The sequence below is a fragment of the Notamacropus eugenii genome, chromosome 5, assembly GCF_028372415.1.
Source record: "Notamacropus eugenii isolate mMacEug1 chromosome 5, mMacEug1.pri_v2, whole genome shotgun sequence".
Lineage (NCBI taxonomy): Eukaryota > Metazoa > Chordata > Mammalia > Diprotodontia > Macropodidae > Notamacropus > Notamacropus eugenii.
This window is the reverse complement of record NC_092876.1, coordinates 222162642-222187528: the sequence shown is the minus strand read 5'-3', so window position 1 is coordinate 222187528 and position 24887 is coordinate 222162642. Positions and strand designations below refer to the sequence as shown.

Below are 24887 nucleotides of genomic sequence, written 5' to 3'. Positions count from 1 at the left end.
TGTTGTTTGATGGAGTCCAATGATCTGCTCCCTCCGAATCTGAAGAGATTGATTCATGGGCAGGTCATCAGAGCAATTTTTAACGACTACCCAAGCAGGTTATTCTAATTTTTTGTGTTTATATCTTAGAGTAAAAGATTAGCCCTTTCCCCATTATCTGAGGTCTTAGGAAACCAAAGGGACCTGATATGTGTATTGCTTTCCCTTCTTTTCATTTCATGCCTTCTTTCTTTCCTCTGACTTTCCCATTTGGACTCTACAAAAAGAAGAGAGAGACAGAAGTGGCCAGGGGAATCAGGGAACACGTGGAGAGGCACTGACATCATTATAGTCATTGCCCAGAAGTCATGGTGAATTCAGGGGAAAGTTAGCCCAGTGTAAGAACACTTCTCATCCTAGAGCAAAGTCGATAACCAGGTGCCATGAAGAAAAAAGAAATCTAGTGCTGCTAAAATTGTCAGTTATAACGAATCCCATTCATCTGGCGAACTTCAAGTAGTCATTTTTCCTCATGTAGTCTCTGTGTTCCTGAGACAAGACATGAAAGGCCTTTATTGTCTTCTCGCTTTTCTTTATTAATCCAAAACTCTGAAATCTGGACTTCACACACTTCCATTCATTTCTTTCTATATAATATAGGTCTAAATGGTAGAGATCCCAGCTCATCTCAACCTAAAGATGTGGGAGGGAAAAAGGAGAAGGGCTAGAAAATGACTGAAGGCAAATTATTCTATACCGGAGTCTCGTCTAATTTTCTTTTTGTTTGTATTCTGTGGACAATAAACTATGTTATCAGAGTAGACTAAGCCTCTGAATCATAAGCGTATGGAGAATTGACTTGAGAAAGTGCTAGGTATAGACAACAGATTTAATATTTCAGTTTTTTAAGCAATATCCATTCCATACCCTAGATCAAGGGTTCTTAATGTGAGATCCATGAATTAGTTTGGTGTATATGTGTGCATGTAAATATGTATCTGTGCATATGTATATATGTATATAGATGTATATGTCTATATGTGTGTATATATTTGTATATATTAATATATGTATATCGTGTATGTATACATATGTATATATATGAATGTGTGTATGAATGTATGCCCTAGATTAAATGAGGAAATGAGGACTAGACCAAGCAGGAGCTGGGGCTCACAGGCTCACCCCAAAGGGGTTGAAACCTAAAGATTTGCATGCTTAGCACTCTCTGGTGGTTGGAGGAAATCCTACAGAGTCTTAAGAAAGGACTATCCCACTAAAATGTCTCCTTAGAGTAACTGACAAGTCTTGAGTTGGTAACTGAAGTAAGGAGCCTCCTGGTGGCCAATTCAGATATTATACTCAGCTAATTGCTACATAATTACCACATAATTGACAGTGACATATTGGCTTCCTGTAGGCATGAGGAGGGCAACATTCAAGCCATACTAATAAATGACCCTGTTTGGGCTCAGCCACACAGCATCGTCAGAAATTGCTCTGCCAGACTCTCTCCCTCTCCCTCTCCTTCCTCTCCCTCCCTTCCTCCCTCCCTCCTTTCCTACTTCCCTTCACCAACCCCTCCCCCCAGGCCAGAGGCAAATAATTCAAGCAAAGACACTGGCCCAGAGTTGTGAAAAATATAAGGCAATAACTAAACATTGTATAGCATTAAAAACTCCTATACTCTAATTTTTAGTTCTTACATATTTCCCGAAGTATAGTTTTCACTTAAGTTATACAGTAACCAGGTAATAAATTAAAGTGCCATAAAGTGGTAGTGTTACTACTCATCTCTAAAAGCAATTAATGTTACTATACGTAGTCACCCTTTCATTGAATCCAGAGAATTTCCGTATTTTGTTTGCTAAAATAATTATCTGCTGCAGCGAATCTTTAGCTAGCTTCCTTCAAACCTCACTTTAAATGTCTTCATCTAACTGAAACCTTTCCTGATTGATTCGTCCCCAGCCACTATTGCCTGAGCCTGAAAGGACCAGGGTCTCATATCATATCCTGGGCCATCGCCAGCTATTCTGATGAATATCAGGCCACTGGACCCAGATGGCTCAGGAGAAGAAAGTGAGGTTGGTGACCTTGCACAGCCCTTCCTCACTCAAATCAAAGTCAGCTGCAAGTCATATCATCATCTTGATGTCATGGTCCTCTTTGAGAACGAAGGACAAACACACACAGGCAACTTTGCGATTGTTTCACATATATTTTGAATATACAAATATGTACATACTTTCTCTGTGAATATAAGTGCCTTGGGGTCAGTTATTTTCCTTTTTGTGTCCCCAGGGCCTAGCACATTACAGTAAGTACTTAATTAGTTGATCATTCTAAAAGCTGCAACTAAAACCTAGTCTCTAAATGCTAAGTATGGCTGAGATTGAGGCAATTACATGGCTAAAAACTAATACTGATAATAACAATAAGTTATTGTTATTAATAAGCTCAATTTTCTGAATATTTCTAAACTACATTTTCACCTGAGCTATCTATACTATTACCTCAAATGTAGAAGTCTATATAGAAGTTTTTAAGGGAACTTTCTATAAAAAAGATATATAGCAAGGATGTTCATAATATTTTTAGTGTTCTCCCCTGGAGCTGAAAGTTATTCTTTAATTCAAAGATGAAGAGGTACAATACTAATGAAGAGTTTTTAGCTAGCCAGAGGACATTACTTAAGAAACAATCTATTATTTAGATGAGATTTAATTAAGGACTTTGTCATGTAATTAATGTTTACCACCATCATGTTTTGTTTTTGTAAAAGATTGAATTTGACAGAGAAACAGAAGTTATGAAACTTTTCAGGAAGAAAAATATCACAATTATCCTCAGGAAGACATTCATGGCAAGAATTTCATTTTTATTATAATTTAACTTTTATTACTTGCCCTTAATTCTTCTGCATGAATATTACATGTTTATGGATGGGCGGTACGTGGTCAGCTGAAGTTTGAGAGAATCCAAAAGAGTCAGAAGGCACTCATAGATTGTTACATAGGAGAGGGCAGGGGAGGGGAAAAAGAAGATTGGAGGCAGAGGTATGTTAGAGCCAGCTCCAAGGGGCTCTCACAAGCAAGCTGTTAAATTTTTAATGTGAACATTTTTGGAAATCAGCAAACACTACAAATCAGGTCTAGATTTGTAGTTGTTATTGTTTTAATTGCTTAGATTTAAGAAAGTAATAGAGGAAAACGCCAATAATTCATATTAAACTCAAAAGTGCATGGTACACACATTTTTTGGAAGGAGGGGAAACCACCAAATTTTTAAATATTTCTGAGCACACCCCCTGGGTAGAGCTGTCTTCAGGGTCACCCTGGACCCTACCATACTAAGTAGCCAAATGTATAAAAAGGGTTGACTTTAATTGGATCTTCAACTATAATTTCATACCACCACTCAAGGAAGAGTTCAAGAGCACAAGACAGCATTGCTATGAACACCAGTCAATGGGACAATCAATGTCCAATCCTCTATATTCACAGAATGACGCAGAAAAACAAGTAGACAACTAGGTAAGTATTCATAAGACTTATTTTGGTGTCTGAGTTGCAGGACAGAGTTTATGAGAAAAATTTGATAGCTTTTCTCTGAGCTCTGGGTCAGTGTCTACCAAGAAGCTGCCTTAAAAAGTTTGATACATGCTGCGGCCAGCGCAGTCCAGCAGGTCCTGGGTGGTTATGGGGCTCACAAAACAAGGATGAAAAGACAGGCGGGACGCAGCAGTCTGAACAAGCTGAGTTTATTCTAGACATACTGAGCCAATATATCAGGGGATCAGAGTGTTTAAATAGTAAAAAACCATAAGGGTAGAGATTGAGGCATGAAACAGAACAGATCGTGATAAGTAGAAAGGGAGGCCTTAAGGCCTCTTTATCCGAATGTTATCCTGTGTAGCAGGGGCCCTGATTCCTGGAACTTCAACACCCTAATTCAAGGATGTGCACCTGAGAACAATATATCACGTAACTTCTCAAGTCAGCTACTCTCCCTTGGAGGAAGGGAACTCTTGATAAGGGGCTCTTTCAAACCCCTCAAGGTTCTCTACAGATACATATTAACATATTGATACATACATACATGTTAACATATATACATATTAACATACATACATATTAACATATTAATCCATATGTTTCTGGAAAGCCTATGTTTGAAGGAGAAAAAAAAAAACCTTCTCCTTACTCCTTGATAAGCAAAACCCAAGTTTTCTTACCCTTATGGCATTCATGGTGGGGAAAGGAAGCAAGCAGAGTGAGGAGAGTAAAGGGGACAAGTCTGTAATGATTTGAGTGAGCTCAGTTGCAACCTACAGGCACACACATACCATTCCTTCTCTAAAGACCTCAACGGTATATATGTTTTAAAGATGAATGCAATCAACAGACTGAGGAAAAAAATAGACAATTGTCCTGTCATTAACAAAGGGCTTAGCATGCAGCCTGGAACTTGATAGGTGTTTAATAAATACTTCTCGATTGATCAGTCGGTTTCTTCTGAATGTCTGTGAATGTGATATAAATTAACCATAGTTTTCCAGAGATAGCCTAGTCTCACAACCACATAATCATAATCACAAATAATTATAGCTTGTCCAAAGGCACACCAATAGTTGCTGGTGGGGCCAGAATTAGAACCCATGTCTTCTGACTCCCAAGTTGGTACTCATTCCACTTGGATGGCACCTGATCATTTTATAGAAAAGGATCCCAACTGAGGCCTAGCAAAGTCATATCTCTGGGCTCACTTGCTTAGAAATGGGCAGCAGAGCTATGATGAATGCAAAGGCAGAGAGGTGTGCTGGAGCCAGCTTAAAGCGGCTCCCTCAAGCAGATGGCTAGATCTTTAGTGTGAACATCTACCCCTTGGGAATAAGCAAAACTATAAATCGGGTTTTAGTTTATTATTTATTACCATTATTTTATAATTTATTATTATTATATTGACTAGATATAATAAATACATTATTTATTATAATACCCTGAGTTCAAATGTGACTTCAGACACTTACTAGCTGTGTGAACTCTGGGCAAGTCACTGTAAAGTTAATGTAAGATTAATGGGGGGGGTAGGGGGAAGAAGTAAAAATCTTCCCTGCCCATTAAGAGTCCTCAGACACCTTTTGTTAATTTTTAATGAGGCACTGGGTCAGGAGGGCTGCACTCTCCAGCTCTGAAAAGTGAATATATACTCTTGCTTTGGGGCTTATTTTTTGGAAGAAGGTTTGTGTGCCAGATGAGACTCTAGGTAGCTGTTTTAAGAAGCCCCCTGAGCTTTGAAACCCAGGTGTTGGTGCTTCTCTCTCTGGTAATGATGTATTCATTGTCTATGATCAGACACTTAGAAGCCCTGTCTGTAGGTCTTTCTGTTGGTAATTTCTGCTTGTAATTTCTGTTGTATTTTCTCTGAAGTTCAGGGTGCTGACTTTTTCCCCTGAACTAAGTGAATGATATATGTACTTGGTTAAAGTAGATTGTTGACCCCTTAAAAGTTGCTTTCCTTTTAGAAAGACAAGAACCTATATGGCAGGCCCTCTCCTGTGTATGTCAGGGGCCTTGATGATACAGTCATTTAAACCTATTTGCCTCAGTTTCCTCTTTTGTAAAATAAAGATAATAATAGCACCCCCCTCTCAAGGTTGCTATGAGGATGAAATGACATAATATTTCCAAGATGCCTACCACCATGCCTGACACATAGTAAAAAATGTTAGCTATAATTATCATCACCATCATTGATCTTTATAAGGCAAACTTGAACCATCAAAAAAAAATAGGGAGAAAATATCAATAATATAACTTGAGTGTATCCTGGGAACATGTTTTGGGGGGTTGTTTTTTGTTTGGTTTTGTTTACCCAGCGATCTGATCATTAAACTTTACAGCACATGGCTGTAAAGTAGGTAGAAGGACTATTAAGAAGATGGAAAAGATCATTTTTACGCAGCCTATGAAGTCAAGGGTTTTAGAACACTATCTGCTATAATCAGAACAGTGCAGTCAGCTGAGGTCATATAATTTGGGCAGGTGGTTAGCAAAATCGTTCTCTAAAGCCCTATTACCATAGCAGGTACGGAAGAAAATGCTCATGTGATTATTTAAATTTTAATGAGCACCAGAAATATGGTCACAGACTCTTGGGCTGTACATTTACTAGACAATGTGATACAATAATGTGAGGGTCAGTGCTTTATTGCTGAGCCAAGCAACAGCAGCAGCACATAGTCTTAGAAGTACAAGCATCAGCTTAAAATTCAAGAAACTTTAGGTCTGCTTCTGATTTCATCCTTAATTTGCTATATGATTTCATATTGATACAGAGAAAAGAGCATTGCTTTTACCATCAAATGAGCATGGCTCAAATCCCAGCCCTGCCAAATGGTGCCCAAGTGGCCCTCAATACCTGTAGGCCTATTTCCTCATCTGTAAAATGAGGAATTGTTGGACTAGATGGAAAATAAATTATATCTATAAATTTATATATATATATAATTATATCTCTAAATATCTAAATCTTCACATTTGTGAATCTATAACCCTCTTTGTGCCCCAGCTTTTCTTGTATAGACTGGAGATTTTATTCTTTACCCCTGCAGAAAAGAAATTAGATGGAAAGGATCCTTAAGACTCACAGGAAAAGAGGATTCTGCTACATACCACTATGAACAAGTCCCTTAATCTGTCTTGGCCTCAGATTCCTAATATGTCAAATAAGGAGGTTTTACTTAGATGGCCCCAAAGGCCCATTACAGCGATGATCCTATAATCTCATGAGGGTAGAATAAGAAAAGGCTAGAATTGGCCTATACAAAGATGAAAGTTGTAAGTGTTTCATACCTTCAGGAAATACTAGCTGTGGTGCATGAATTACAAAGAATGACTTTCTTTATCCTAACACCACTATACCTTATGTGAGCAGAAGAGTACAACTGAAAAAATAAGGTTGACTGCCAAGTGACTTTTACAATTTTACATGAAAAAGGTGGAAATATGTAATACTCAATTTTATTTTTGCTGTCCTTGCAGGTTCAGTGATGGCACAGTGTCTAGAGCTCCGGGCCAGAGTCAAGAAGACTCATCTTCCTGGCTTTAAATCTAGTCTCAGACATTTACTAGTTCTGTAAACATGAGAATGTCCACTTTAATGCTGTTTGCCTTAATTTCCTCTTCTATAAAATTGGCTGGAGAAGGAAATGGTAAACCACTCTAATATCTTTGCCACAGAAACTCCAAATGGGGTCACAAAAAGCTGGACACAACTGAAAACAAGTGAACAACAGATTCAGTGCTAGAATCAGTGGATATGGACAATGGATAGAGAACTGGGCCTGGAGGCAGAAATATCTGAGTTCAAATCCAGCCTCAACTACTAACTAGCTATGTAAACCTGGATAAGTCATTTAATTCTGTCTGCCTCAATTTCCTCTACTATAAAATGGGGATAATTATAAAGCCTAACTCTTAGGATCAAAAGTGATAATATTTGTAAAGTGTTTATCACAGTGCCTGTTACATAGTAGATGCCTAGTCAATATTTGCTTTCTTCTTTTCTTAAACTATAAATTTCAATTAAAACACTGCCGATCATAGAGATCCAAACACAGACGATTCCACCCTTAAACAAAAAAAAAAAAAGCATTCTAGGATATAAGGACTTACCTTGTCACCATATCTTACCATTTAACTCTAAGGAACTAAGATAATACTCATCTATGTTTTCTATTTCATGCCTGAAAGTGCTAGCAATGAGCAAAATTCGCACTGTGTATTCTTTCCAGATGAACTGAGGCTAGACAGCTAAATCAGTAATGCCATCTAACATGGTCATATTAGCTCAGTGGTGCAGAAAAGCCCATCTGTAACATCATAAATATGACTAAACTAGGGGAGCAGGCTAAAAGCCTTGCATAGCAGTTAATTCAAGGAAATCTTACGAATGCCTTTTAAAAAGGGTATAATGTAATTGATGACAAATGAATAATAGCGGGCATCTGACCATGGACATGTAGTAATAAGTTTGCTGAAATGATCTATAAACTGCTTTAGAACTCAATTTCATATGCATTTTTAAAAAAGCAATTTATCAAATTATTTTTGCCACAGTTCACTAAGTTTTAACTGTGGGCAATTGACTCAAGTATATGTAATTTGTAAGGAGAAATATGTAAGAGCACTTTCCTAAACAGCTGACATGATGTGCTACTATTTAATCTTGTTTATACAGATTGGAAATGGGCACCTCCAGCTATTGTCTACATCTTGTTTATCTGTGGCTTATTGGTGAATGCACTTGATTGGATGGGGGTACGGTCCTTTGGCATCTTTTAATAAAAGAGGTACATTCTACTTCAACGATGGGCAGAATTTAGCTGTTAGATCAGTTAGATCTCTCAGGAAAGAAAGAAAGAGAAAAAGAGAGAGGGAAGGAGAGATGGAGGGAGGGAGAGAGAGAAGGAAGGAAGGAAGGAAGGAAGGAAGGAAGGAAGGAAGGAAGGAAGGAAGGAAGGAAGGAAGGAAGGAAGGAAGGGAAAGGCTTGTCACTGTGCTGCATGCTGGATATGAAGGGATGTTGTTGTTCAGTCATTTTCAGGCATGTCCAACTCTTCATGACCCCATTTGAGTTTTCTTGGCAGAGATACTTCAATGGTTTGAGATTTCCATCCCCAGCTTGTTTTGAGGTAAACAGGGTTAAGTGACTTACCCAGGGTCACAAAGCTCTAGGCCCAGCGCTCTATCCACTGCACCACCTAGCTGCCCAGTAGTATGAAGGGATATGTGACTTATAATTGGCAAAGAAAATACTGAGCATGATGCAGTGCTACGTTAACTTAAAGTCCAGTACTTAAAGGATTTATAGAGTTGGGCCCAGAGTTTTTATTTTGTTTTGTTTTTTGAAAGAGACACATGATTCCAGAGACTCCTCAGGAGAGTCAACAGTCACATCGATATGTCCTTGACTTCTAGCTTACCTCCCTAGAAACTGCTAGAATGGACCTCCTTAGGCAAGACTGGACCCTCTCTCCCCATTTGAACTGAGACATATTCTTGCCCCCAACCAAAGCATTCATTCTCTCTGTAAAATTTCTGTCATATTCCAATCAGTAGAATTTTTCCAATTTCTATTTGGTGTTTTGATTTGGATAAATTTGGATAAACTTGATAGTCTGTGTTTTTGGTGGCCTTTTGTGTAACCAGTGTTTTATAGGAAACAGGTAAGCTAATAAGTATAAGCTAAAATCTTCTTGCCCCTTAAGAGCAACAAGAAAAGTGGCTTTCCTTCTGAATTCAGATGTAAACCCCTAGAACAGAGGCATATGAAGAAGTCAGAAGGATAGAAGGCCACCCCAGTACCCTGGAAGAGAATAAAGTAAAGATAATCTGGCCTCTCTATGCTTCTCAGACTACCTGTCCCAGCTAGTATACAGGCAGTATAAACATTGACCTTGCCTATCTTCCTCAATGAGGAGGCGGGCCAGGTGTCAGATCCTATCTATCCAGGCCACACACAAGCCACATCTATACATCTGGACAACCCATATGAACATGCCTATCATCTATTACTAAATGTGTTGATTTCTAGTTTTAGGAAAATTTGCCCCCACTCTTTAACATCCCTGGAAGGTAATTTTCTCAAAGTAAATGTATCAGAATGATGAAAAACTCTGTTTTTCTTTCTAATGTAGATTGAGTACATACTGAGTCTCATGGACTCCCAACAAATTTAATCTTGAATTAATTCAACATATGCTTACAGAGAATTCATTGACTACATAACATAGGATTAGATTCTGTAGAGCATTTGAAAAATAAAAAAAACAAAAAACAGAAGCTTCTCCCTCAAGTAATAATAATAAAGTTGGGAAAATCATGCACAAATGAAATAACTAGAGGACCAAGGACATAGCACAGCAACATAACCCAAGTAGTACATAGCTAAGTGTTGAAGGCCTGCCAAGAAAAAGCTACTTAGAGGAACTGATTCTTAACCAGGTCTTAAAGAAAGGAATGTGAGTTGCTAGAAAGAAGATAATAGGTCCATCTAGAGAAGAAGTAATGTGAGAAAACATTTGCATAGAAGTGGTACCAGGAAGTGGAGTAACAAGATCATTCTGGAGTGTAAGAACAGACACAGCTGAATCAATAGTCAGCACAAGAAAGAAAAGTCCTGAATGCTGCACTAAAAAGTTTTGGTTTTATCCAAGTTGATCAAAATAATTAAAATGAATTTGATGAATATTTTTCTGACAATTATCTTCTCAGTTAAATGGAGAAGGAGAAAGACCAGAAGTTTATTTATCATTGCTTTTGTAACAATTTAGACTGAAGGTGAAGAACTGGACAAGAAGGTTGGCTAGGAAAATGGAAAATTTAGGATCATAAATGTAGAGATTAAAGAGACAAAAAGAAATTGTCTAATCTAGGGGTTCTTCAGCTTTTTTGTGACATGGCTCCTTTGGGAATCTGGGAATGCCTATGGACCCCTTCTCAGAAAAAATGTTTGCAAAGATATAAAAAAATGTAGGATTACAAAGAAAATTAATTTTATTAAAAATATAGTTTTTTAAAATATTTTTAAAAACAAAGTTCATGACTCCAGTTCTAGAATTCCTATCTTAGAAAGTTACCTGAAACCCCTGATAAATAATTTATCCATGGACACTGTAGCTAGTATATCTCAAAAATATGACTTAAACCGGGTCTTTCTGACTCTAAAGCCAATACTTAATGCCCACTACACTACGTATGTTCATATTTGAAAGTATTCATTTATAATGCCTTTCTCCCATCAGGTTCCTCATTCAATAGATACTAATAAGTTACCTTTGACACCCATCTCCTAGAGTCACTGGAGATGCAGCATTGGATACTGAGGTCTTGACCTTGGGAGAGGGGGTGTCACCAATACTTGCGGTTAATGTCCCCATCTGGCTGTAGAGAAAAGTCACTAAGAGAAAACGTGTTATGTTTTCCCCCAAAATGAATGAGAAGCTCTCTAACTTCTATACAGACACTCAGTATATAAAATACGGATATTGAAGGTTCACAGGACCATAGAAACATAAATTCAGTGCTAGAAGAGACGATGCCATCCAGTCCAATCCTCTAATTTTACAAATGAGTAAAGGAATAACTTTTATTTCACCCACTACAGAAAATACATGACTGCAGTGACATAGATGTTCACAGACAAATGCATGAAACATAGAGCCATCAAGTAACCCATTGAACTCAATAGCCTCTTTCTAAAAGATATAGACACTTTAGGGTACTGCTGAAAAGATACTCCCCATTCACCTCAGACCTGCATTATCTGAGCAACTCACAATAGCTAGTTTTATAAGATCCAGTCTTCTTGACCTACCCCATGGTACGGCTTCAGTCCTCCAACTAAAGAGTGATTCTTTTGTGGTATTTATGTTTTTATCTAAAAAGCACTCTAGTGAAGAAATCTTTTCACTCTAAGAATTTGGAACCTAACTCCAAACCAGGCACTCAATCCACTTGGCCACCCAGCAGCCCATTAATTTATAACTCATCTTGTTGGTATGGACATACGTGAACAATTCTCAGTTGTTGCTTTTTGCTAAAACACACACATGCAGAAATGTTTTGTTTAAAAAAAACTTATAATGTATTTCTTTTTCTTTCTCTGTTATATTCTTTTCCTTTTGCATTTACCTGTAGGCAAACTTTTTGGGTTCAAGTTACCTGGTCTGAGGCTCCTGACCTATCGAAAGCAATCCTTACCACAAGAAGACCCAGATGTGGTGGTGATTGACTCGTCCAAGCACAGTGATGACTCAGTGGCCATGAAGCACTTTAAATCCCCTACTAAAGAAAGCTGCAGCCCCTCTGAAGCTGATGACACAAAAGCATTGATACAGCCAAGCAAATGTTCTCCCTTGGTTAATATATCAGGGCCACTTGATCATTCCTCTCCCAAACGGCAATGGGACAGACTCTACCCTGACATGCTGCAGTCCAGCTCCCAACTGACCCATTCCAGATCAAGGGAAAGTATTTGTAGTATACGAAGGGCATCTTCAGTGCATGATATAGAAGGATTCAGTGTGCATCCCAAGAATGTATTTAGGGACCGACATGCAAGTGAAGGTATGTTTGAAAAAAAAATTTAAGTATATTTTGATATATCCTGAGAGATCATTTTCTTGTTATGACTGATTTTAAGTTGGACCCTTAGGTTAGGAGGGAAAATTTTGACAAAAAGTGAGGAGTTTTGAAAGTGTTGAGGTTGATTTTCATAACAATAACTGCTTCCTACTGCGACTCCAAATGGATGACCTGCCTTTTCTGTGTTTTTATTTCTCTGACACTACAATAAGCATTCTCTACCTACCCCATATGGTGTTAATTAATTCATGTTGATTAGGAGGCACTCTTGGTGATAAACGCTATGATACACAATATAATTCATTTTTATTACACTTAGCAAATCATTGTATTAACTTGGTGGAAAGAAAGAGGTCAGAGATGGTTGCTGTGAACAGAGGCATTCGATTAAACACTACTTCTAAAAGAAATAATAATTTCAAAGAAGTCTAGTGAACTAATAAAATGACTGAAAAGAAGCCTAATTTTGTTCTATACTCCTACTGTTTCCATGAATAAAAGTCACCCTCTATACCTAGATTGTATTCCCTATTATTTAAGTCCATTTCTTCTGTCAAAGTTCTTGTTAGGTGCCTCCTCTGCATGAAACCTTCTCTGATAACTAATTTTGCAGACCCCTGGTAAAAGTAATCTCTTCCTTCTCAAATGTTCCTAGAACCCTTTATCTTAAACTCTCCTTTTGCCCTCTCCTAGTCAATCCTCTGCCTATGGTATATATGTCATATTTCACATATTATATTATAATCTCCTTAATGACAGAAATGGAGTTGTTTTTATCTTTGTATTTCTAGCATCTAACACAGCACCTTGCATACAATAAGCAATTAATACATTCCAATCAAATCAGAAAAGTCTGGCTTTGTAATTACATAATGAACTAAATAGGTCAATCCGATTAACTCTTCTGCTCTGCCATAAAATTTATACTGCATTTCATAGTAGGATAAAAGGCAGCCATTTTCAAAATGAATATTTTTTCAATTATTGGTATACTCTAACTTTTCCAAAGAGTTAATGTGAAACAGACAAAAATATTCCCTAAGGTCCAGAATACTGTGTTATTTACTTTAAGGGGATATAAAAATACTAGATCAAGCTTATCCTCCCCCTCAAGTAGCTTATCATCTAATTGGAAAATCAGAAAACATACAAATACGTAATAGCAAATAGCCACAATAACAACAACAAAAATCTAGTAAAGTGCAAATTAAAAGTCTAAAACATAATTAATTCCATTTCAGCAAATTTAGAATTGGTGATAATCCTTATGTAGGCAGAACTTGCATTTTAATTTTTAAAGGAATTAATAGGCAATTAAAATACTATATGTAACAATTCATTTTTGCCCACTTTAAGTTCACATTTTAAAACCTGCTAAAAATCATTTTATTGTTGTCCATTTACATACATTTACTACACTAGTAAAAATAAGATTCTTCTATATTAATTAAAGTAGGCCACATAGTACCTGTACTGGAAATACCAACATGGCTGGTTCTGACAATTAGTTTAGTAATATAATTAGGAAAATTCAAACTATTTTCTGTTAAAACAGTTTGAGATTTGAATTCTTCACTAATTCAGAGTGGACAAGAGTCAAAAAATACTGGGCTGATTAGCTTAGATTTGTTTGATCAACGGAATGACTTTGGAAAGAACAGAGATGATAGATTATCCTAACAGCTCTCTTTCCAAATGATTATAGGTGGCTTGATCATCTAGCAGGGTATTAAAACAATCCAGGCATAGAGTGGTAGAAGCCTGAAAAAGAATTGTTAGAAAAATAAGAGAAAATAGAGCTGTTCAGCTTGTGAGGAATAAATGAAATCTAGTGATAAATTGGAGATGAGGGAAGAAGACAGAAAGGATTCCAAAATGACGCAAATTTCAAAATCAATCCTGGGTTTGAGAGAGGAGAGCTACTTAGGATAGTGATGTCACCAGTAATGGGAAAATTAGAAAGGTATGTAGTTCAGGAAAGACCATTGATCATTGCATCATTTTTGACATGGTACATTTGGAGGGTTAGTGAGGTATTTAAATAAAGAAGTCTAAAAAACTAGGATCTAATCTTGGAGAAAAAATGAAAATTTGGAGCGTCCATCTGAGAATCTTCTGCAAAACAACCTTAGAAATCTTTATTAAAATCATTTAAGTAGATTAGATTCCCCCTCAACCCCACCCTCAAGGAGTAAAGGGAGAAGAACAGGATTATAACAAACCTGGGTTTAACAATTGCAGAACATAGAAAAAGCTGAGGGAAGTGGAAAATCAGAGCAGACAGGAACCTCAGTCAAAGGATAAGAGAAGGAAACCCCAACATCAGAGGAATCGAGGGAATTTACAGAAAAGATGTAGCCATACCTACAGCAATGACATCGAAATAGTGTAGAATAGTGAAAGAGGAAGCAAAGATGATGGATAATGTATAAACTGGAAATTTAACCACAGTAAACATTTACAGGTCAATCACAGAGCCAGAGACTACACAATCAATTTATCACTTTAGTAAATTAAGTGACCAAAATAAATAAAAACTTTCAGGTAAATATGAGTCAAATTCATTGTCTAGAATCCTAGTGTCAGAAATAATCGATTTGAGCAAACAACAGTGCACAACATAGCCAAAGACTTTGAAAAGAAAAGATAATTTAATTGATATCTAATCTTTGATTGTGTCTTCGGGGTCTCCATTAGTGCTAAGTTATTGACATAACTCAAACCTATCTATTTAATATTTCACAGGTGTCTCTGCATAAGCAGGTAATTACCATTGTTTGAAAACAGAATGGCAGATCTAACAGGAACTCAATGCAGAGATTTTCCCCAGTGCATTCATACTTTTCTTTCCTTTCTCTCCCTCCCAAAACTTCCCAATCACTCCCCAAAGGTGCATCTTTTACTTGCAAGAGTCTTTCTTTTGTCATCACTCCTGTAAAGATGAAATAATAAATACTATTTAGTATTTGTAGTTACTCCCAAGTAGATTAAAATAAGACCTCTTAAGACTATGTTTTTTGAAATGTTTTAGAAACTGGTTCATTTCTAAAGGGAAATAGATCTAACATCTTTTGTGGATCAATGTTTTAACTTTTTAATATAGCTTGTAGAAAATGTTAAATCTCCTAGTTGGTTTTTAATTGTGATAACTGATTTTGCCAAACAAGGGAGCTTCTCTCTATATATTAGGTGTTTCCTTCTCTTTACTCTTTTCGGAGGGATGACATGATTTGGGGAAATGAGTAAGGAATTTTCAAATAATTTAAAGCAACTCCAGAATGGAAATATAAATATGTACCAGCAGGTTAGGTGGATATAGGTCAAATGGAAGTGGTCATCCTGTATAACCCATACACTCATGTTCTGTTAATTGTCCTCCATGTCTGCAACGTGGTCCAAAAAGAGAGGAAAAGAGTTGGCAGTTATACCTCAATTCAGCTTCTATGTTGGAGTCTAAGGACATATTTAGTTCTATAGTTTAGTTCAACAGACTGAACATTTTGCTACTGAAATTGTTTCAATTTTGTGAATTGAAACAATCAGAATATATCTCAAGGTTTTACACATGCTTAGGAGTAGTATAGATGTCACAAAAATGTTGATCATTTTTTAAAATCTTGGATATATTTGGCTAATGCTGAAATAACTAATTATTTCAAGTCTCATTTTATGATACTTAGGCAAAATAAATGTTACAATATCAATGGAAGATTTCCCTGTTTGAAAGCAGTCTGAAATCTTTCATATTTATGTTGTCTTGATACACTGAATTTAGCACCTAGAACACAGTGGAAAGTTAATTAATATTAAAATGTCAAGTATATTAAGCAATCACAATGGACTTTTGAAAAAATATATTTAATAAATATTTTGAGATAGCTTAGCATTTTATATGTTTGTACTATTAACACAATACCCATTAAACACTTGACATAAGTTCATTCACTAAGGTGTAGTAAAACCACTCAGTTTCATTAAAAGATGAATAATTCAATATGGCTGGATACAAATATGAAGTGAAATGGATATATCCATACTTAACAAATGTTTTCAGCACATGCTTAATAAGAAAGTATAATTGCCAAAAATGAAAATTAGTTTGAGATATATAGTACTATATAATCTTTCTTCCCACATATCTTTTAGGTGCTGCTTCAGGAAACATTGGAATTTAGCACATAACTGGATTAATATTTTTACATTGAAATTATTGCCAGCTGAGGAAGTCATTGTTCATATTAGCTTAATTGGACATCATTGAAAAAATAAAGTCAGATGAATTTAATTTAAATTAGTTGCCTTTTGCATGGTTAAAGAATGAAAATTTGTGCTAATTCCAATTAATGGCACAATCTACTCTATTGCATTCTGTTTCTTTGATATGTTTTACAATGGTAATTCTGAGGACAAAATGCAGTTTTTAGTCTCCTTTTTATCTTTCTCTCCTTTTCTTTATTCTTACAATGCTGAATACAGACAATGGTCGTCATGTCAAAGGTAATGTACAAGTATAGATTTTGTTATCTGATGCTTAAAGCGCCATGTTATTCAGCATGTTACCTTGCCTGTCATATGACCTGTATAATATTCCATTCTCATGCTGACCTCTATAGGGCTGGACTTGTTATTGAAGTAGTTTGGAATTTGGTTTGGTTTTACTACAGACATTATAATGTACTCCACTAAGTCACTGTAAGTACTTACTGGATGGAAGAAGTATGAGGACAAATTGACAATGGCCCATCTGAAAGATTTTGAAACTAATTCCACTGGGAAGGAGGCACGTAGATCTGTTTCACATGCAAACAATTGAGTAGACATAAATGGTGGGAACAAAGCTCCATGGTAGTCTCTTCATATATTCCTCTTTTGTCTCCTTAAAACTAGTTTCACGTTCCTGGATGGCAGGGGGTATGGTTTTAAGCTTACTGTAGTAGTAAAATGTGCATGCATGACATTTGTCTCTTGATGTTCAATACTACCTTTAAAGAGTTTTTAATTGCATCCAAAATTGGTCTCAAATCACTGATATTAACTGGAACAGCAAAAAGGAAAAGGCTACTCTGCCATACCTTCTAGTAAATTTGGATTTGACTAAAAATTTAAAGTTTGTTTTGTCCAGTTTCTATAACTATTAGACACAAAGTGTCACAAAAGATAAGAACAACATGGTTTAATATTGAATTGAAAACTGTTTTGTCATATTCTCTGTGAGGCCATGCATGCAGCTAAATATTGTGAGAACTGTAATAAAAACTCCTCCTTTGGTGCATGTGTGTTGCATGTGCAGATTTGATAAGCAGCCATCCTTGGTGTGCTGAAATGTCACTATTTTGGCTTCTTGTGAATATCAGTGGTGTTCAGTATTCTGTATGCTTTGTTTTTCACTTCTACGCATTCAGTGCTGGTGAAGATTTTGGATAAACAGCACTTCAGACTGACAGACGACCTTACTACAATAGGGCTAATTTTGAAAAAGTGAAAAATGTGGGAGAGTTCCCTTGCTTTGACTTTATCCAAAGACCTTAGAATTTGAACTGAGAGGATTACCTGTAGTGGTGGGATGGTGTCTGGTCTCTATGGTAAATTCAGTCCTCAGCCTATCCACTGGAACTGTCAACAAGGACAGCAGTTAGTGTCAGTTACGGCAATAAGGAGTTTTTTGTGACTTATGATTCAGGCATTATCCTTCAACTAACATTATACAGGCAGATAGTATTAACTTTTAGTGCTTGCTAACCTGGGCTATATTTAAAACAATCATCTGCTTTGCATTTTATTAATTAACAATAAGCTCATGGGTAATTTTGCAACCACTTGTTTCTCCTCAATAATAATAAACATGAGTTCGTTATTGTTTCAAAAATAAATGATTCAGAGAGTCAATATCCACAGACCTCTAACATAATGTTTCTGTTCTAATTCATTTTGTTCTTAAAATTTTCTTCTGGGTTATTTAATTTTATTACCTATTTTAAATAAAATGAGCAATTTCACATAACTTTTGACTCTCTATAACTGTATCATGTAAGAGATTTTTATTTAATTTTAATTTTATAAAAAACTTTATTTTGATAAATTCTTATCTTGAGATATTAAAAGTAAATTGAAAGATAAATATAAATACAGGTCCTCATTATAGCCAATATTTTTTGGAAAGGAATCATCATAGCACTAGTTGTGAGAACTGCTAGGTAAGGTTTGAGTGGTTATTCAAATGTTTTCCAAGAAGTAGTTAACTATGATTGTCCATTGCAAAATTATTTGCAAGACGGTTTTCTGGCTCCCCAGAAATGGATTTAGACATTATATAATTGAAAACAAGTTCTAATAATAATTAAAAATAAGAGCTAATAATAGTTAGCATTTTGTAGTGCTTTAAAGATTACAAAGCATTTTACAAATATGAATTCATTTTGTCCTCATAACAACCCTGAGAGGTAGGTGCTATTGTTTATCCACATTTGGCATATAAGTAAACTGAGGCAGACAAATGTTCAGTGACTTGCTTGGAGTCACACAGCCAGTAGGAAGTCTGAGACTGGATTTCAACTCAAGTCTTCCTGACTCAACAGCCAGCATTATATCCTTCTGAACCACCTAACTACCTCATATCAATTTTGATACTGATGCATTAATAAAATCCAGAAGTGTGACTAAATTATTTAAATACCTAGCATCATAAAGAAATCTTATTTACTGAGATATAATCAGGCAAGGACTTAGAAGAACTTCAGGTTCATCTTATTTGTTTCCATCCAGGTAATACACCTGTCAGATATATACACAATACCATAAGAGGTTGGTTTATATTCTCTTATTAGAGATATCCAAAAAAAGTTATTGCATTGCCTTCTTTAGCAGCTTGTAAGAACATCTTCTGACCCACAAAACTCACTTAAATCCTTCTTGCTGAATGTTAATCTCCTTTCCTCTTAGTGTCTCCTCAGTGTACTCAAGCACCAGCTGGACACTACCATTGGATGTACCAGCACTTTAACTTGAAAAAAGCAGTGTTCAACCTTTGCTTCTAAAATTAAATCGTTCCAACTTAACCTTTTCTCGTAAGATCCATTCATTCCCTTTAATAAACTCAAATGTTTGAGGATGTCATTTCCTCCAAATAACTGGCCAGAGTATAAAGAGAAGCTTCATCATCAAAATAAATGGAAGAATTACTTCATTAATTTTGAATATAACTATATAGATATTATGCCATTTCTGTCATATGTCATAGGTTATTCAAATCCTAATCCTATGTGAATTATTCAGCTTCTCCTACGCACCTGCCTCATCAGTCCCCATGTTGTCTATTCATTATCTGAACCACTGACAAGATATCTGATCAGTAAATTCTTATCACTGAACCCTTGTGACCCTTTGAAGACATTACTACCAATTACTGTGCGGTGTCCAACAACGGAATAGCCATTTCCAAAACATGTCTAAGTCTTTAATATGGAACAAAAATAAAAGGCCTATTCATGAGTTATTACAGCTTTCACTTTTTCTAACTAAGAATAGTATGGCTATCTTCAGTAGACACAGGCTGATTTAGACTTTTTCCCAAAGGCAAAAAGCAAAAATAGTCACAAACTGATTCTCTGATGACACAGGCCTTTGGTCATCTTATATGCTTACACTGTATATTAAGCACTGAATAAAATTTTATCAGAAATGTACAACTGCTCCTTCCAGATTCTTTCCAATTATTAACTTGATTAGTATGTGATACTTAAAGGTGTTCTTTGTTCGTGATCTTTTTTCAGAAAGACCCTATTTGCATTTTTCAAATTCTAAAGCTGCCCAGCTAAATAAGGCTGTGGTAACTTCAGAAAAAATCCTGTGTTCCTAAGAGACACCTTAAACTTGCTCATCTGAATCTTTGTTCCAGCTTGATTTATTTCTATGCCATCACCGTGCACAGGTTTTGATTCTGATTACAGCTTTTTTCTTCAGGAAAAACTAATTTTGTTTTGTTCTGTTATGTCCTCAGCTATGTTTCCTTTCTTATACAATGAGGATATTATTTTTAGGTTTCCTTCAATGCCTGGTGAATTTAAGTAATATTTTAGTATTACAGTTAAATAGCCTTAACTTTAATGTCCTTTTAGTTTGTTGGGTTGTTGTTTTTTCTAAACCTTTAGATTTGGTTTCTCTAAGTGTATCGTGGATCTTTGTATTCAAAGCCATGAACCTGGCTTAGTTTTATACTTCATCGGAAATGTCTACCATATTTCAAGCCTCTGTGCAGCTATTGGATTTTTAAATTAAGTTTATTTTCCAACATCACCCAATACGTTGGGCAATTGGTCTTTTGAACTGGTAATTATCTCTCTAAAGGATACCAGACTGTCCCATATTCCTTTGTGTTCTAAGTATATACTTATCTTGCTATTGCCCTATGTTGGTAGGAGTTCATTTTATTAAATTAATCTCAGTTTCTCAGGTTACTCTCCTTTCTTTCATTATCTTTCTTGCTCTCTCAGGTCTTGATCACTTTCAGTAAGGTTGCCTTTCACTTTTCAGTGCTCAACAAAGTCACTTCTGAAAACAGAATTAGGAAGTAGTAAGTTCTGATTTCTGATTTCCAGCTTTCGAATTTGATTGCTTTGTGGCCACGTGATCTCTGCCTCAGATTTCTCAGATTTGAAATGAGGGTTTTATAAAATTACCCAGACTCAAGTAGGAGAAATACTCTCATTAATATTTCGCAAAACTTTTGAAGACTAAATATGCTGTAAGCCAGGTCATTTCCTCTTGTAGATTTTCAAAAGCTTCGGAATATAAACATTTGAATGCAAAATTAATTTTTAGGAACGTACAATGAGCTACAGTGTAAAAGATTGCATGAAATTTTGGTTTATTTGATTTGGTTTGTTTGATTCTAGGTTCCACAAATCCCTTTAACTCAAGAATTCCTTACCTGAGCTAAATACAGACAACAGGTTTAATATCTTAATATTTTTAGCAATATTAAATTCCGTCTCCTATATCTGAATTTTTTAACTTGAGTTCCATGGATAGAAATGAAGGGCCCATAGGTTGGAATATACATATACATTGGAATATATATATTTATATCTTTATTTTTTACTAATCTCTTAGCATTTCCTTCAATTATTTAAAAGCATAATTCTTAGGGGAATATTGGCTTCCCCAGAGGCCCATGACACACTCCAAAAAAGTAAAAAAGAAAACATCCCTACTGTAATGTTTGATGAACAAATTAAATTTATAGGTGACTACAATCAGGAATCAGTATGTGAGGCTCTAAGAATAAAAAGCTGCCACAACAAATAGAATTTACTACTGAGGAAAAGACATCTTCCATAAATAAGATAGGCCAAACCAGCTTTAGCAATAAAAGTGAAGCTTATTTTATTCTTGTCTATGTCCGGGAAACAGAAAAAAAATAACAAAGCCCCTTTTTCATTTATCATCATAACCATTTCGGTTGTGGTGTTTGGGGAACTAGGATCAGTTAGAGAAACAAAGTGAAGAGATTAGCAGTGGCATGCTCCTTTTTACCCATCACACAGGAGACAACTCTATCCATATAGCACTGTCCTGATTCATATGTATAAGAACTCTTTTGGTACTGGATTCTAGACAGCCATGATAACAAATGAAACTGTAGACATTCTATCAAAGAATTACAAGCTATTTAATAAAAAGACACCGTTTTCTTGGACCACCCACCCTCCCATAAAGCCTGGTCAAGATCCTTATCAGTAGCCAAAATTTTCTTCTGCTGTGGACTGGAAGTTTGAGGAGATTAGAAGAAATTAGACACAAAGAAAAAAAATGTTGTGAAAGCCACAAATGTCACCACTTGGGCTGTGATGGAAGTTGTCACTGTTCTTGAATTTGGCCTTAGAAAGCTACAAATAAATATATACTGTGCTTATAACATCCAACAGAAATAAATTGGTAATATGTAGCGGGAACTTCTCTAAAGACCATAAGAATGAGATCACTGTCTGAAGCCTGTCATGAGACTAGATTAATTTTGGGCCATTTTCTCCTCTTATTACAATCCTTGTCACATGAATAGAAATGAGAGTCAGAATCTATATGCAAATTAGGACATTCTAGGCAATATATGCCAGGATATTGCAATAGAATACATCATAGGGACAGACCTGACTGTCACCATGAATGAAATTCACTAAGTGAAGAGTTGCAACTAAGAAGAAAGACATTATTTTAGTTGAATAAACAACTATCCTGTTAAAATTTCTTAAACCTTTCGTAGTTAAATACCTTGTGATTTCCTCTGAGTTTTGTTATAAATTCATAATTTATATAGGCTTATAATTTATAGGCTGTTTTTATTTTTTAACATCACATCTATGTAATATCAATTGTTCATTGTGATCTAAAATACTTGACCTGCAAATGAATATTAGAAATTAAAGGAGCATTTACACTATTACCTAATACTACTTAAAATGCATTCAAATCCCCCAAGTTCTGGCATAATTCTTAAAGAAAAAGCTAGTAACATAAAGCAAGATATGCACATTCATAATTGTCCTCAAATATATCATATAGTTACATTGTGAGATTCTATAATGAATGATCCATGCTCCTAAATACCATTAAGACAATGTGCTTAAATAATCCTTCCTGCCAATTTGCTATTAGAGAAAAAAAATAACAATGGGCATGGAGAGTCTGCCATTTGCATCGGAAAACTCTATCGGTGACATGCTGGGTAAACAACAGAGCAGTAGGTTCCATGGCAGAGGAAAGTATATGTAGCCACACTGAAGAGGAGGAAACAAGTGAGAAGTGAGCCCAAGTTCTCTTAACAACTTGTCTCAATGCCTCAGACAATCCTTCAAGATTACAAAATCTTATCCTCAAGATAAGAAGCTATGGATGGCAGCAGCATCTATCTAGTTTTCTCAGATGTGCAAGTCCTCAAGGAGTTTCTGTCTTAAATCAGAATGAAGCCATAACAAAAAAAGAAGAAAAGAAAAATTCTACAGAAGTAGATTTCTCCTCTAAAAGGACACTGAATATTCCACATACACCCCATCCTCTACCTCATCTGTAGTCAACCCATCCTGCTAGCCCTTGGCTACTTTGAGCTTAGTCCATCCTGACATGTTCATGTCAGGTGCACTTTGAAGCCTTGCTCTACGTAAAGCTGAAAGTGTGTGAGATGTCCAGCCAGCTTATCAATGCTCCTCAGACCGTAACTGGGGAGTTACATCAAATAAGCATCCAGGGCACAAAGGTCATGGGATAAGAAGAGGAAAGGAATACAAATCTGGCCCAGGGATGTCACATATCTGGAATTTCCATAGTTGGTAAATTTTTCCTATAAGCAAATCTTGAATCACATCCATGATATGCATGGATTATGATGAGAGATTCATGAGGGCATTTGAATTCAGAATTTGACAGTAACAGCCAGGTGGTTTTTCTATTTAATTCTAACCTTTAATGAAGGAAAGACCTAAACCTGCTATCTAGGGCCAGGGTCAAATTCTTGCCCCTGATATATGCAGCATAAAAGTTAGCAGAAAGTGACCATAATGAGTCACTGAATTTAGTCTTATCTGACTTAGGAATGTATGTGACATAGCTAAGTAGTGTTATCATTTAGAACCATCCATTTTTTCTTCCTGTTCCTTCCTAATATCACCTATTATAAATACTTTCTGATTTTTTTAGGGCCTTTTAATCATATCAAGTCAAGTCTACTGGGATCCACCTCTGATTCGAATCTCAACAAATACAGCACCATCAACAAGATTCCTCAGCTCACTTTGAATTTTTCAGACGTCAAAACTGAAAAAAAGAGCACATCCCCTCCATCTTCTGAGAAAACAATTATTGCACCCAAGGTTAAAGATCGAACACACAATGTGACAGAGAAAGTTACCCAGGTAGGTGTGCTTTACAATCAACTTCCATCATGTCTTCTCTTCTTGGATTGCTTTGATGTGGGTGAAACACATCCTCTCTAACACAATGAGAATTAGCAGTAGAGGCACGCCTTTTATCTATACTCCTATTTATCTCAAGATAATGGATTGTGGGAAGTGAGAGTTTATAGATTATAAAACTCAGCCAAAATGGCTTAACTAGGAATTGTAGCAGGCTGTTTTCCTTTGTTTTGTTGTAGTTCATGTGACCTTTATCAAGCTTTGATATTGTTTTACTAATAAAGGATTCTGTTTTAAAATTATAAATTTCTCTACAGAAATCCTAGTTAACTAATTAAGCAATTGTTTTTGTACCAGACCAATTACTTCCTTAGTAGAGTAAATCCCCAGTCAGAGAACTTCTCTGCCAAAGCAGATGGACAGCAAGCAGTTTTGCAGCTTGTCATCAGAGAGCTTCCTGAGTTGCTGAGAGGTTAAATGACTTCCCCTGGGACATATAGTCATTACGTGTTGGGGCAGGTACTTTTAGGCCAACTATCTATTCATTATCCAAAGTGGCTCTCAATTCACACGCACATACATGAAAATGTGTGTGAATTATGTATATGTATATATATGTACATATATATACATATATACACATACACATACATATATAAGCACACATATGCATATATACACAAAAGTGTATATAATATATATATTCATGCTTTTTTTTGCTATTGTATCTGCATTATACATATTGTCAGACTTCATCAATTTGGAATAATTGGAGAAAACCTTGCATAATTTAGTAAAACATATGTATGTGTGTGTATGTGAGTGTGTGTATAACTTTTCTTTTAAAATAGAG

At 35.9% G+C, this 24887-nt stretch overlaps 1 protein-coding gene across 1 annotated transcript in view; it reads left to right on the top strand.

Moving 5' to 3' along the window:
• Nucleotides 1-24887, top strand: part of KCNH7 (potassium voltage-gated channel subfamily H member 7) — a 632488-nt gene that overhangs the window by 423860 nt on the left and 183741 nt on the right. Inside the window, exons 4-5 of the mRNA XM_072612165.1 lie at nt 11685-12113; nt 23820-24034. Coding sequence (XP_072468266.1) covers nt 11685-12113; nt 23820-24034 — 644 coding nt within the window. The remainder of the gene's footprint in view (nt 1-11684; nt 12114-23819; nt 24035-24887) is intronic.